Source organism: Ammodytes marinus, assembly GCF_949987685.1.
Source record: "Ammodytes marinus genome assembly, chromosome: 1".
In the NCBI taxonomy this organism is placed as follows: domain Eukaryota; kingdom Metazoa; phylum Chordata; class Actinopteri; order Uranoscopiformes; family Ammodytidae; genus Ammodytes; species Ammodytes marinus.
In genome coordinates this window covers 28717540-28729758 of record NC_137230.1, presented here as the reverse complement: position 1 = coordinate 28729758, position 12219 = coordinate 28717540, and the positions used below count along the sequence as shown (strand labels likewise).

Sequence of the window (12219 nt, the reverse complement as noted above, 5' to 3'; positions counted from 1 at the left end):
AAATTAGTCATATCTTACACAATAGTAATGTCATCAAAACAAAACAGAATTAATTTAATTGAAATAAAATGTTAAGACTGTATGAGAAAAATACTGTAGATTCCTTTCGTACCTCAGAAACGTGTTTTTTCTGAAAAAATATTTTTAAAAGGGAATATCAATTTTCCCGTTGTTATGCAGAGAGACATCATCAAAATACATGTGCAAAATAAATGTTGTGTATCTACTTTATTTCTTATTGGTGCAATTTGATGTGTTACAATTGCCCCCAGTTACAGTTGCCCCCGGTCTCCCCTATTGTTTACATTGGAAATATTTATTTATTTAGATTTATTTTTATCTTTCACTGTTCAGTAGGCTACTGTCAATAATGCTATGAATAATTTCTTATATGTTTATATTTAAATATTTTAAATGTGATGTTAAATTAAGTCCAATGCAGGTATTTAAAAAAGCCAATTTATGCAAAAATAAATAAATAGGAAAACTAAAAATCATATATTTTATTTTTTTTAAATACCGATTTATATTTGTTTGTTTTCATAAACCTGGACTAGCCTGGCACCGCCCGCCTACCTACTTCCGCTTAATTTTCAGTACAAATGAAATAAAGTAAGATGGTCTGGTACCATGCTAAACCTGGACGACACACTCCCTAGAAAACTTTAATTTGAGCGGAATGTCCCTTTAAGTGTGAAGGCCCTTTAGCTCCACTGTGTGGGCTAATTTTTACATCACATAGAATGAACCTAATGTATAACTGATCTGCCTTGAACAAATCACATTTCAATTATCTTAAAACAGAAGAAAATTGACAAAAAATTGTCGACGTGTTTGTGGATATTTTTGTCAAGAAAATGCTATTCATTAAAAAAATATATAGGCCTATATATAATAACATCCGTTTGGATAAAACAATACACATTTACATTTACATTCTAAGATATAGTTATGGGTATTTCTTCAATGAATACATTCTACCAAAGTCTTCTATAGTCCACTGAATGGCGAAGGTAGGCTATTAATGCCAGTGGAGATATGTTGGACATAGTGAAGGTTTTAGTCGGATTGTTTTACGAGCGAACAGGGCAACAACAACAACAATGCACTTCAAGTTTAAGATAGAGAAAAAAAAGCTAAACTAAGATTGTTGGGGCAATGGGTTATCTGTTGAAAACTGAGTGACTTCACTGTAAGAGATGACGAGATCTGAGTCACTGTAAAGCTGCGATCGACCAGTCACGTAGTACACGCACGTAGCGGATTGACAGGAAGCAAGTATCAGGAAGCAACCACTACTCTAAACCGCCTCCACCACGCAGCCTCTCCTATTACCTACTGGAGAAGTGCGTTTCATCAGATACGTACAGCCAGACGTAGGATATAAAGTGCGCTACAGTTTTCAAGCATCAAGGATCGTGAAAAGTGTCGAGCGAGGTCGTAATGAAGCTGGTGGTCTTCCTGTTCCTCCTCCTCCAGGCGTCTAGGTCCGCAGACAGCAGGTGCTTCTGTCAGGTGAGCCACTGTCACTGACTGACACCAAAATAAACATCCTCTTTGTATTTATTTAGCTTTATCTAATATGCTGCGGGGCGTGGAAGCTGTAAAAGTAGCCTACAAATACCACACTGTAAAAAATAGTCCACTACAAGTAGGCTACAACTCCTGCATTCAAAACCTGAATTGTATGATAATATTATCAACAAAATGTACCTTGAGAATTAAAGTAAAAACACTAATAGTGCAGTAAAATGGTAGCCTATCTGTCAGTGTTTTACTTGTTTCTGCATTTGTATTCCTGCTGTATGGATGTGCATTGATGTTGCATTTTACAATCATAGATGTTTATCCTTGAGTACATTTGAATTATACTGTTTGGTCGGGTAGTTTAATCATATAAATCGTAGTTTAATAATATAAAGGGAACACAACGTCATCCTTCAGTTTATCACAGACATCTGGAGATAAATGGTTTCCCTAGGCAGGAAGAGGATGAAAAACTGTACATTTGTAAAAAGTAACTTTTTTTTTAAAACTTTTATTTTGATGATTTTCTTGCATTTTTTTTTACATACAAACATAAAACAAACAAAAACAAAAGACAGACTAAATAAACACATGGACATTGGACATTGTCTACTAAAAACAAAAATAAATCTCAAAACGACCAATCGATTATCAAAATGGTTGGCGACCATTTCAATGATCAACCAATAATCAATTAATCGAGAAACAATTGACAAATCACTCGATTAACAAAATAATCGTTAGTTGCAGTCTTACATACAATACATACACCCCTCCCTCACATAAACAGAAGTGAAATAAATAAATAAGACAAAATTAGTAAGAAAATAAACTGTAAAAAAAAAAAGTAACTTTTAGCAGAAATAAAGCTGCCTTGAGTCTGAGATGTGTAGTTTAGTATAAAACTGCATTTAAATGGACAAAGTACTATGAAAGAGGGAGAAACTTTACCTTACATGAGTAAATCTTCCTAAGCATAAGCAGCTGTTTGGGTTTTGCATCTAACAAAGGTTACTGGTGACCTGGATGACTGTACCTGTGACGTGGAGACCATCGATGGCTTTAACAACGACAAGCTTTTCCCCAAACTTCAAACTCTTCTGGAGTCTGACTACTTCAGGTTTTACAAGGTGAGATGAATTGAGGGGCAACACAGTAAAACAGACACACACACACACACACACACACACACACACACACACACACACACACACACACACACACACACACACACACACACACACAGTTTAACCGTTGTTCTTTTTTACATTTTATTAACCTTTATTTAACCAGGAATATTATTCAATTGTTATTTTATTATTATTACTAATATAGTTTTGGAACTTTTGCAGGTGAACCTGAATAAGCCCTGTCCGTTCTGGACGTCCAGCAGTCACTGTGGTCTGAGGGATTGTGCTGTGAAGCCCTGTTCTCCTGTGAGTTCCTCCGCTCATCTACCTCCTGTAAACAAACCAGCCTCATGTATTCCAATCACACTGACTCAAACTCTGTCTGCTCATAGAACGAGGTGCCAGAGGGGATCCGATCATCGTCCCCCCACAACAAGGTGAGTCCATCAGGGTAAGCTTGAGGCAAAACAAAAATGGCTGATTTGGGTCTCAAAAACCAACTGATGTGGACTCTCTTTTACTTCTGTGTTACTAAGTAGTTGAAGAAAGATGTCCTAATGGCTTATTTAGGAGGTTCTTCAACACATTTGGTGTTTGTGACATGCAGATGTTGGGCTTGTTATGAATAATGTAGGGATCATAGGTAGAGATATAAATGTGGCCCTAGTGCACACATATCTCTCGTGAGTGAAAATTCGTAATATGGAATTATACATTTTAATGTGTGTGTGTTCAGTATTCAGCGGAAGCAAACGAGCAGCAGTCTGAGTGTGAGCAGGCGGAGCATCTTGGAGCTGTAGATGGCTTTTTAAGGTGAGTCTTGTCAAACAACATAACGCAAGGTCACTGTATGCAAACATTAAAGTCATTACAGCAGTGGTGGAATAAGAACTCAGATCTTTCACTTAATTAAAATGAGCAACACTGAAGTGTAAAACATATTCTGTTACAAGAAAAGTTCTGCCTTCCAAAAGTAAAAAAGAAAAGAAAAAAGTAAATAAATTCATGCAGCAGTATAACCAATTTTAGAATGAAATACATACGTAAAATAATTCTCTGCAATGTACTAGTAACAACAGTTTACAACAGTAACATAGTAACAAAAGTTATCAATTGAATAGAGTTGAGTAATTAGTGTAAGTAAATATTTTTCCTTATCTTTCCACCACTGCAATATACACATGAATACTTTAAAATAATTCATTAAAATACAGGGTCATATAAGGTTCATGTGTTATTCATTATAGTTCCCAGGCCCAGCAACTTAAAAGGATGTTTTTACTTGCAGCTGGAATCAGATCGGACTCAGCTGTGAACACAAAACAACTGAGTCGCAGACGATTTTTACACTGACTGTTTTCCTTGTGTGACCTTTGCACTTAGTGGTGCACACTTTTCTTTTGCTCTGTTTTTTATTTCCAGTGACAAAACCAAAGAGGCTCTGCTCAACTGGAGCAAACATGATGACGAGTCAGAGCGTTTCTGCGTGGTTGATGGTAAAATCTAATCTATCAGCAGAGGAAATGATTGACTGAATGAATAAAGCACTTATATGTCTATTGATTGCTATCACTTCGCCACTTCACAGTTATACAAGCAAAGTAAAACCTTATTATGTTGATTGACACATGGCACCCTCATTCCCAAAATAAATCTTCTATGTTTGGTTTTGATTTTTAATCAGAATACCAGTTTGGGAAAGTTTATCCAATATAAATGTATTTTTAAAGAAAATAGCCTATTTTCTGTGGGATTTGATAGTAAAAATGCCTAATATTTTGGGTAACACAATTTTATTCATTTTAATTTTGTACAAACGACATTTTCCAGACGAAGAGTCACCGGACTCGGAGCATGTGGATCTGCTGCTAAACCCGGAGCGCTACACGGGCTACAAAGGACCAGAGGCCTGGCAGATCTGGAACAGCATCTATGAGGAGAACTGCTTCAAGTAAACACTCACAATATAAAACACTTGCAGATTAGTGGATACCACTATCTTTATATAAACCTTTTACCTTGAAACACGAGACATGCTGCAACACGCTGTCAGAATAAGTGCTAGAAGAAGCCATACAGGCAGAGAAATAACAACTCTTTAATCTGCATTCATTGCCTTGATCAAAATAAAAAAAACAATTCACTGATCCTTGCAACCATAGTTTCCGTGGTTTCAGGCACAGCTGAGGCGGGTCTAAATGTAATTAGTTCTGCAGATTTCTGGTCATGAACAAAAGCATCTGGCATACTGAAATGTTGAAAGGAATCTCAAAAAACATTAAGATTTATTCACTGGGAATGTACAACATTACATGGCTATCAGCCCAATAGTTGTTCAAATGTTTACATCAGTGTTGCACAGACCAGATCACCATCCTTGGATCCACTGTGCCACCATGGCTTTAAGCCAAAGTGTGTGTGTGGTTAAGCCAGGAGAAAAAATATTAATAACCTGACAACCTAACTCAGCTCAGAAGCCCTGTACACTACTGCTTACATGTCTAATCCAATCTGAGAAATGTAGGACTTCATAAATGATGAGTCACCACTTTTCACTTCCTGCCCACAGGCCATACACTATAAAGCTTCCACTTAAACCCAACTCATTCCAGAGCAGCTCAGGAACTGAAGGTGAGAGCTCTTTACTTTGACATCGCTCAATACTTATGGACTGAGAGTTTCCTCTGCTAACTGACAACAATGGGTTTATCTGTTACAGCTAAGATCTTCTATAGCTGGCTGGAAGGTAAGCCTACAATATCTTAAGATAATGGTTGATTGAGGACAGACAGAAATGCTATTTTGGAAATTTTTATTAATTTATTGTGTCTGTTTGTCTCTCTCAGGTCAGTGTGTGGAGAAGAGAGCTTTCTACCGGCTCATCTCCGGCCTCCACTCCAGTATCAACATACACCTGAGCGCCCGATACCTGATGGATGGTGAGACACGCCAGCACTGGCACAAACTGACTCATAAAGCAACATTTACGCTCGAGTGGAGAGTCCAAATTTTTATTAAGGCGAGACACGTCAGGCAAAAACATTGTTTTTTTCAAGCACAGGTTCATGTTAAGATTCTTGGCTATATTGCTTACATAACATGTTTTCTTTCATACTAGTGTAATGTTTATTTCACCAAACCTTGTCTGTTTGCATCTGTCTATTTCTCCCATACAACCATCTTTAACGGCCATTATCTCAACAAGATGCAAACGTACACATAACAAGTTAGATATTGCCAAATTTGCACATTTATTCGAACATGTACGAAAAAAATTGTGATACAAAAAATAATTGTTTTAAAGTAATTAATCAACTGGCATATTTTCATGATTCATATCTGTAAATGAAATATTTTCCCCTTTTCACCTGCAGTGTCTCTGTTAACCCCTTTTGTACTTTCAGATGGCTTGTTCCAGCAGAAGTGGGGCCACAACGTGTCAGAGTTCAGGCAGCGTTTCGATTGGGAGCTGACATCAGGCGAGGGGCCCAAGAGGCTGCGTAACCTCTACTTCCTGTACCTGATAGAGCTACGTGCGCTGGCCAAAGCGCTGCCCTTCTTCCAGCAGCCGTCCTTCAGGCTGTACACAGGCCGACCAGAGGAGGACCAGAGACACAAAGAGCTGCTGATAAACATACTGCAGCTGGCTAGGTCAGTCTCAGGCAGGACACTCACGTCAGAATGGGTTCTCACAAGCTCTAAATATAACAAATTTGAATCCGAACCGTGGTCAGCTTTCTGCATGTCATTCCCCTCTCTGCCCCATTAGATTTCTGTCTCTCTGCACTATCAATAAAGCCTTGAAAAGCCCAAATAATGTAAATAAATAAATAATATTCAGGCAATCTTAGTGTTTAATTTTATTTTTTATTCATGCTGTTCTTTAATTTTATTTTCAAGTACAGTCAGCAATATATAAAACAAATAGATATTTTGTTCATGTATGCTATTATTACTTTTTTCACTTTAATTTTCACACATACAGTATCTCACAAAAGTGAGTACACCCCTCACATTTCTTCACATTTTTCTTTATATCTTTCCATGGGACAACACTGAATAAATGACACTTTGATACAATGTAAAGTAGTCAGTGTACAGCTTGTATAACAGTGTAAATTTACTGTCCCCTCAAAATAACTCGACACACAGCCATTAATGTCTAAACTTTTGGCAACAAAAGTGAGTACACCCCTTAGAAAAAATTTACAAATTGGGCCCAAAGTGTAAATATTTTGTGTGGCCACCATTATTTTCCAGCACTGCCTTAACCCTCTTGGGCATGTAGTTCACTAGAGCTTCACAGGTTGCAACTGGAACCCTCTTCCACCCATTTATGACAGCATCACAGAGCTGGTGGATATTAAAGACCTTGCGCTCCTCCACCTTCTGTTTGAGGATGCCCCAAAGATGCTCAATAGGGTTTAGGTCTGGAGACAGGCTTGGCCAGGCCATAACCTTTACCCTCAGCTTTTTCAGCAAGCCACTGGTCATCTTGGAGGTGTGTTTGGGGTCGTTATCATGTTGCAATACCACCCTGCGGCCCAGTTTATGAAGGTTGAGTGCACGTGGTCAGCGTCGTACACAGAGGTTGGCTTTGGAAAATAGACGTATGAGTGCTGCCAGCATTGCTGAAGGGCTTGAAGGGGTGGGGGGTCAACCTGTCAGTGCTCAGACCATACGCCACACTCTGCATCATACTGGTCTGCATGGCTGTCATCCCAGAAGAAAACCTATTCTAAAGATGATGCACAAGAAACCCCACAAAAAGTTTGCTGAAGACAAACAGACTACGGACATGGATTACTGCAACCATGTCCTGTGGTCTGATGAGACCAAAATAAATGTATTTGGTTCAGATGGTGTTAAGAGTGTGGAGCGGCAACCAGGTGAGGAGTACAAAGACAAGTGTGTCTTGCCTAGAGTCAAGCATGGTGGTTGGAGTGTCATGGTCTGGGGCTGCATGAGTGCTGCCAGCACTGGGGATCTACAGTTCATTGAATTCTAACATGTACTGTGACATACTGAAGCAGAGCATGATCCCCTCCCTTCATAAACTGGGCCGCAGGGCAGTACTGCAACATGATAACGACCCCAAACACCCCTCCGAACGACCACTGGCTTGCTAAAGAAGCTGAGGGTAAAGGTTATGGACTGGCCAAGCATGTCTCCAGTCTTAAACCCTATTGAGCATCTTTGGGGCATCCTCAAACGGGAGATGGAGGAGCGCAAGGACTCTAATATCCACCAGCTCCTTGATGTCGTCATGAATGGGTAGAAGAGGGTTCCAGTTGCAACCTGTGAAGCTCTAGTGAACTACATGCCCAAGAGGGTTAAGGCAGTGCTAGAAAATAATGATGGCAAAACAAAATATTGACACTTTGGGCCCAATTTGGACATTTTTTCTTAGGGGTGTACTCATTTTTGTTGCCAACAGTTTAGACATTAATGGCTGTGTGTCGAGTTATTTTGAGGGGACAGTAAATTTACAAGCTGTACACTGACTACTTGACATTGTATCAAAGTGTCATTTATTCAGTGTTGTCGCATGGAAAGATATAATGAAATATTTGAAGAAATGTTAGGGGTGTACTCACTTTTGTGAGATACTGTAAATAACTAGCTAAAATAATTTTTACATTTTTGTCCCACTAGTTTTATATATCACATCTTTTATATTTTACTATATTCTCTTTTCAGTGCAATAGTTATTTCTCTCTTTCTTTGCAACAGCGTTTCATTTTAGTTATAGTTTCCTGTTAAGTCCTTGTTCCACAGATCATTTTCTTACCATAGGTTACATCCAATGACATTTACATTTTTCCACTTGTCATTTGAAGGTTTCTTTTGATGATGTCATATTTCTTCCCTCTCAGGTCTTTCCCTCTGCACTTTAACGAGACGTCTCTGTTTGCTGGGAATGAAAAGGAAGCAGCCTTACTGAAGGTCAGCTGCCGATTGAAAACTTTGAGAAGGACAGAAGGCCTTAGTGGACATGACATGACAACCATGTTTAAGCTCTTAATAAACCAATAATCCCATCCACAAGTCTTAGTAGATATAATTATTTTAATCACAACATTCGCTAAAGAGTTGAGGGATATATCTTCCTTGCTTGGTTCTGTTAATATAAAATACGACTTCATAACTTCACACATTTTATTCAAACTGTTTTTGAAAATTGACTCAAGTAGCAGTGAATCATGGAAAGAATTTGAGTTTAACTTTAATGTAACACAGATAAGATGATATTGATCAAGAAAAAGGGTAAAGTGACAAAGTGCAGCCCAGCCTCAGTTTTCTTTCTTTCGTCAAAGTGAAACGTGCGTGTGCGTGTGCGTGTGCGTGTGTGCGTGTGTGTATGTGTATGTGTATGTGTATGTGTATGTGTGTGTGTGTGTGTGTGTGTGTGTGTGTGTGTGTGTGTGTGTGTGTGTGTTGCCATCAGGAGGACGTCAGACTGGCCTTCCTCAACATCTCCAGGATCATGGACTGTGTGGGCTGCTTCAAATGTCGACTGTGGGGGAAAGTGCAGGCAAGAACAATTTTGACTACAGTTCTATTTATGAATTTAAGCATGGGGAAATGATATGACTTGATGTGTGTGGTTAATGCTGAATGATGATCATGGAACCATTATATGCATATAGAAGGTTTAGTAGAATTGCATTGTGATTTTCTGCCCCTGACTCTCGTCATCAGACTCAGGGTTTGGGAACATCGCTGAAGATTTTGTTTTCAGAGCGACAGATCGAGGCTCTGCCAACGTCCAGCCACCAGCGACCCGCCTTCCAGCTCAGCAGACAGGAGATCGTCTCCCTGTTCAACGCCTTTGGACGGTGAGATTTTGCTTTCAAAGAAACTCATATACACACGCACTCAACATACAAAAAGTTGCACTTATTGCACCAGCAATGGATGGATGTGTCCATCTAGTATCACTTTTACTATTGGAAAATGATTTAAATATTTATAAGGTGAACATGTGGTTGGTTAATGTGTTCAGCATAGTAAAGAGGTACAGTAGAAATACTCTTGCAGTACAAAATAAGTACAAAAGTATTAGCGTCAAAATACCAAATTTAAAACTACTCATAATGCAGTATGGCCCATTTCAGAAGTATATATAGTATAGTACAATACATATATATATATATATATATATATATATATATATATATATATATATATATATATATATACAGTAACTCAACGTCATTGTAAATGAGGGTCACCCTTCAATTGGTCTCAAGGATAAATAAAAGTTAAATGAAAAATGAAATACATACAGTATATATATATACCTGTGTGTGTGTGTGTGTGTGTGTGTGTGTGTGTGTGTGTGTGTGTGTGTATATATATATTAATGCATACTAATGTAATATTAAACAAAAAAGCCAAAGCTTACCAAAGCTTACAAATACAAAAGAATTCTAATCCTCATTTCTCTGTACTACACAGGATTTCCACAAGCATCAGAGAGTTGAAAAACTTCCGATCGCTGCTAGCAGAGGAGCAATGACCATGTTGGAAGGAGGTGCACTCCTGTGCTTTAGTCCTGCTGAAATATCACTGTTAAAAGTCATATTCCTCTGAGAGGTTAACGATGTGTTATGAAAAAACTTCCAGATGAGGTTTAATACCATCTTCAAAGTACCAAAACATACAGACTAATTTCAAATCATCCATGTCATGATCTGGATAATGCACTTATCCATGTCTGAAGAATGGGACCCTGCTGTTATTAGTTGAACAGACAGAGACTCTTCAGTTTATTTTGACTGAAAGGAATTAAGTCTTTAAAAAAAATTGCACACTCCTTTTTCCAGGTGCCTGTTATTACCATTAAACTCTGTTAAAAACCAACAGGTCACGTGGCTACGTCCACACAGTCTATGATTATTACGATTGTGGTTTAGAGTATCTACTATCAAAAGTGCTTTTTGTATAAGGGAGGTAGGGTTTGCACATTGCACACATTACAGTGCAGTTTCCAGTTGCACAGTGCTTTTTTGATTATGTCCTGAGGGTGGCGCAGTTTGTAAAGAAAACAGATTTCTACTGCTAAATGTAATTGCATTTTGAAAATCTTAATTTACTGTAAAAAACAAAACACATGAAATGTGTCAATGTGAAGAACTGTATGGGAAATAAATTAATAAAAGTGAAAAAAAAATATTTATAACTATCATACATTGTCATAAGAACATGACCTCCTCCTTAACCAGTGTGTGTGTGTGTGTGTGTGTGTGTGTGTGTGTGTGTGTGTGTGTGTGTGTGTGTGTGTGTGTGTGTGTGTGTGTGTGTGTGTGTGTGTGTGTGTGTGTGTGTGTGTGTGTGTGTGTGTGTGTGTGTGTGTGTGTGTGTGTGTGTGTGTGTGTGTGTGTGTGTGTGTGTGTGTGTGTGTGTGTGTGTGTGTGTGTGTGTGTGTGTGTGTGTGTGTGTGTGTGTGTGTGCCTGTGTGTGCCTGTGTGTCCCTGTGCCTGTCATTAACCCAGTTTTATCAGTGGGTCTAGGGTTAATGGGGCCTTTATACACCCTCAGATTAAGACATTCTATATTTTGCTTGTTGCTTGACATTTATTAACTTGTTTATGTGCTTTTGTTACTTGCCAGCAGAAAATGTGACTGTTTTAATAAAATGTCAATTATTATATTCCAGTGAGGCACATTACATTTCTTGGCCAACTTTCCAAAAGTGACAAATATCATCACTGGGCTCTCTGTTGAATCTAGAAAATATGATAAGGACATTATTTCTTCTTTTTTTAATATAAATAATTTTTATATTTATATTTAACAACTGTACTGTAGAAAAGTAATTTTTTTTGAATGTCTAATGAACAATTTAATGGCTTGTAAAATAGGCCATGCTAAAATGTCCACTATCAAGAATATTTTTAACTGTCCGGATGTTTATTTTGTATGTATTTATAACAAAACCATGTATCTTACAATCAAAAGATAGTAAAAAAATAAATAAAAAAGGGTTAGGGTAATTTTTGTTTAACCCTTTCATGCATAGTGGTCAGTCACTATGTGGACAGCTATTCAAATGCTGTTTTCTTGAATATGCATGGGTGTAGATCGCCTAGTTGCATATCAGCCACTACAGTGGACTCTTTTGTGTCATCCAATGCATTGCCAACCAGTGGCCAACCTTTGTAAGAGCAGCAGCCACAATTAGTCAAAACCAAGATGGCCGACAGGGAGCAGAAAAGTTGAGCAGCTCAGGAATATCCTGTAAATACTTCTAAAATAGGAGAGCCTGGCAGGTAAAAAAAATATGGCAACATCAAGTAACATCTTAGGAGTCATATAGTTGTTAAAATGTCCAATTATTGATTTTACATTGGGAGGAAATTATGTTTAATCACCTGTCCACTAAATTGGACATCATGCGCACCGACTTCAATAAATACGAAGACTGCATATGTGTTGTGCTTGAAAAAGCTTACTTTGCTGTAACTTTTTGGTTTTAAATCAATTGATTTATGTTATTAGTATGTTATTAGTATTTTTTTTTCCAGATTATTCCATTATGTGTAAAACAGTTGGTGTC

The 12219-nt window shown here is 37.9% G+C and overlaps 1 protein-coding gene across 1 annotated transcript; it reads left to right on the top strand.

Annotated features, from left to right (window-relative positions):
* Positions 1-1323: 1323 nt before the first annotated feature.
* On the top strand, positions 1324-10885 carry ero1a (endoplasmic reticulum oxidoreductase 1 alpha). Its single transcript, XM_080030980.1, has 15 exons — positions 1324-1515; positions 2538-2657; positions 2880-2963; positions 3050-3094; positions 3394-3470; positions 4080-4153; positions 4488-4608; positions 5227-5288; positions 5377-5403; positions 5504-5596; positions 6062-6308; positions 8534-8603; positions 9106-9192; positions 9360-9496; positions 10119-10885. Exons 1-15 carry the CDS (start codon positions 1444-1446, stop codon positions 10177-10179), a joined length of 1377 nt encoding a protein of 458 aa, XP_079887106.1. The 5' UTR covers positions 1324-1443; the 3' UTR covers positions 10180-10885.
* The last annotated feature ends 1334 nt before the right edge of the window (positions 10886-12219 follow it).

What these genes read in the sequence shown, in the direction of transcription:
- ero1a (XM_080030980.1), top strand. Translation starts at nt 1,444, where the DNA reads ATGAAGCTGGTGGTCTTCCTGTTCCTCCTCCTCCAGGCGTCTAGGTCC. An exon ending in CATCGTCCCCCCACAACAAG is followed by an intron (nt 3,095 to 3,393) that starts GTGAGTCCATCA and finishes GTGTGTGTTCAG; the next exon opens with TATTCAGCGGAAGCAAACGA. An exon ending in GCTGTAGATGGCTTTTTAAG is followed by an intron (nt 3,471 to 4,079) that starts GTGAGTCTTGTC and finishes TTTTATTTCCAG; the next exon opens with TGACAAAACCAAAGAGGCTC.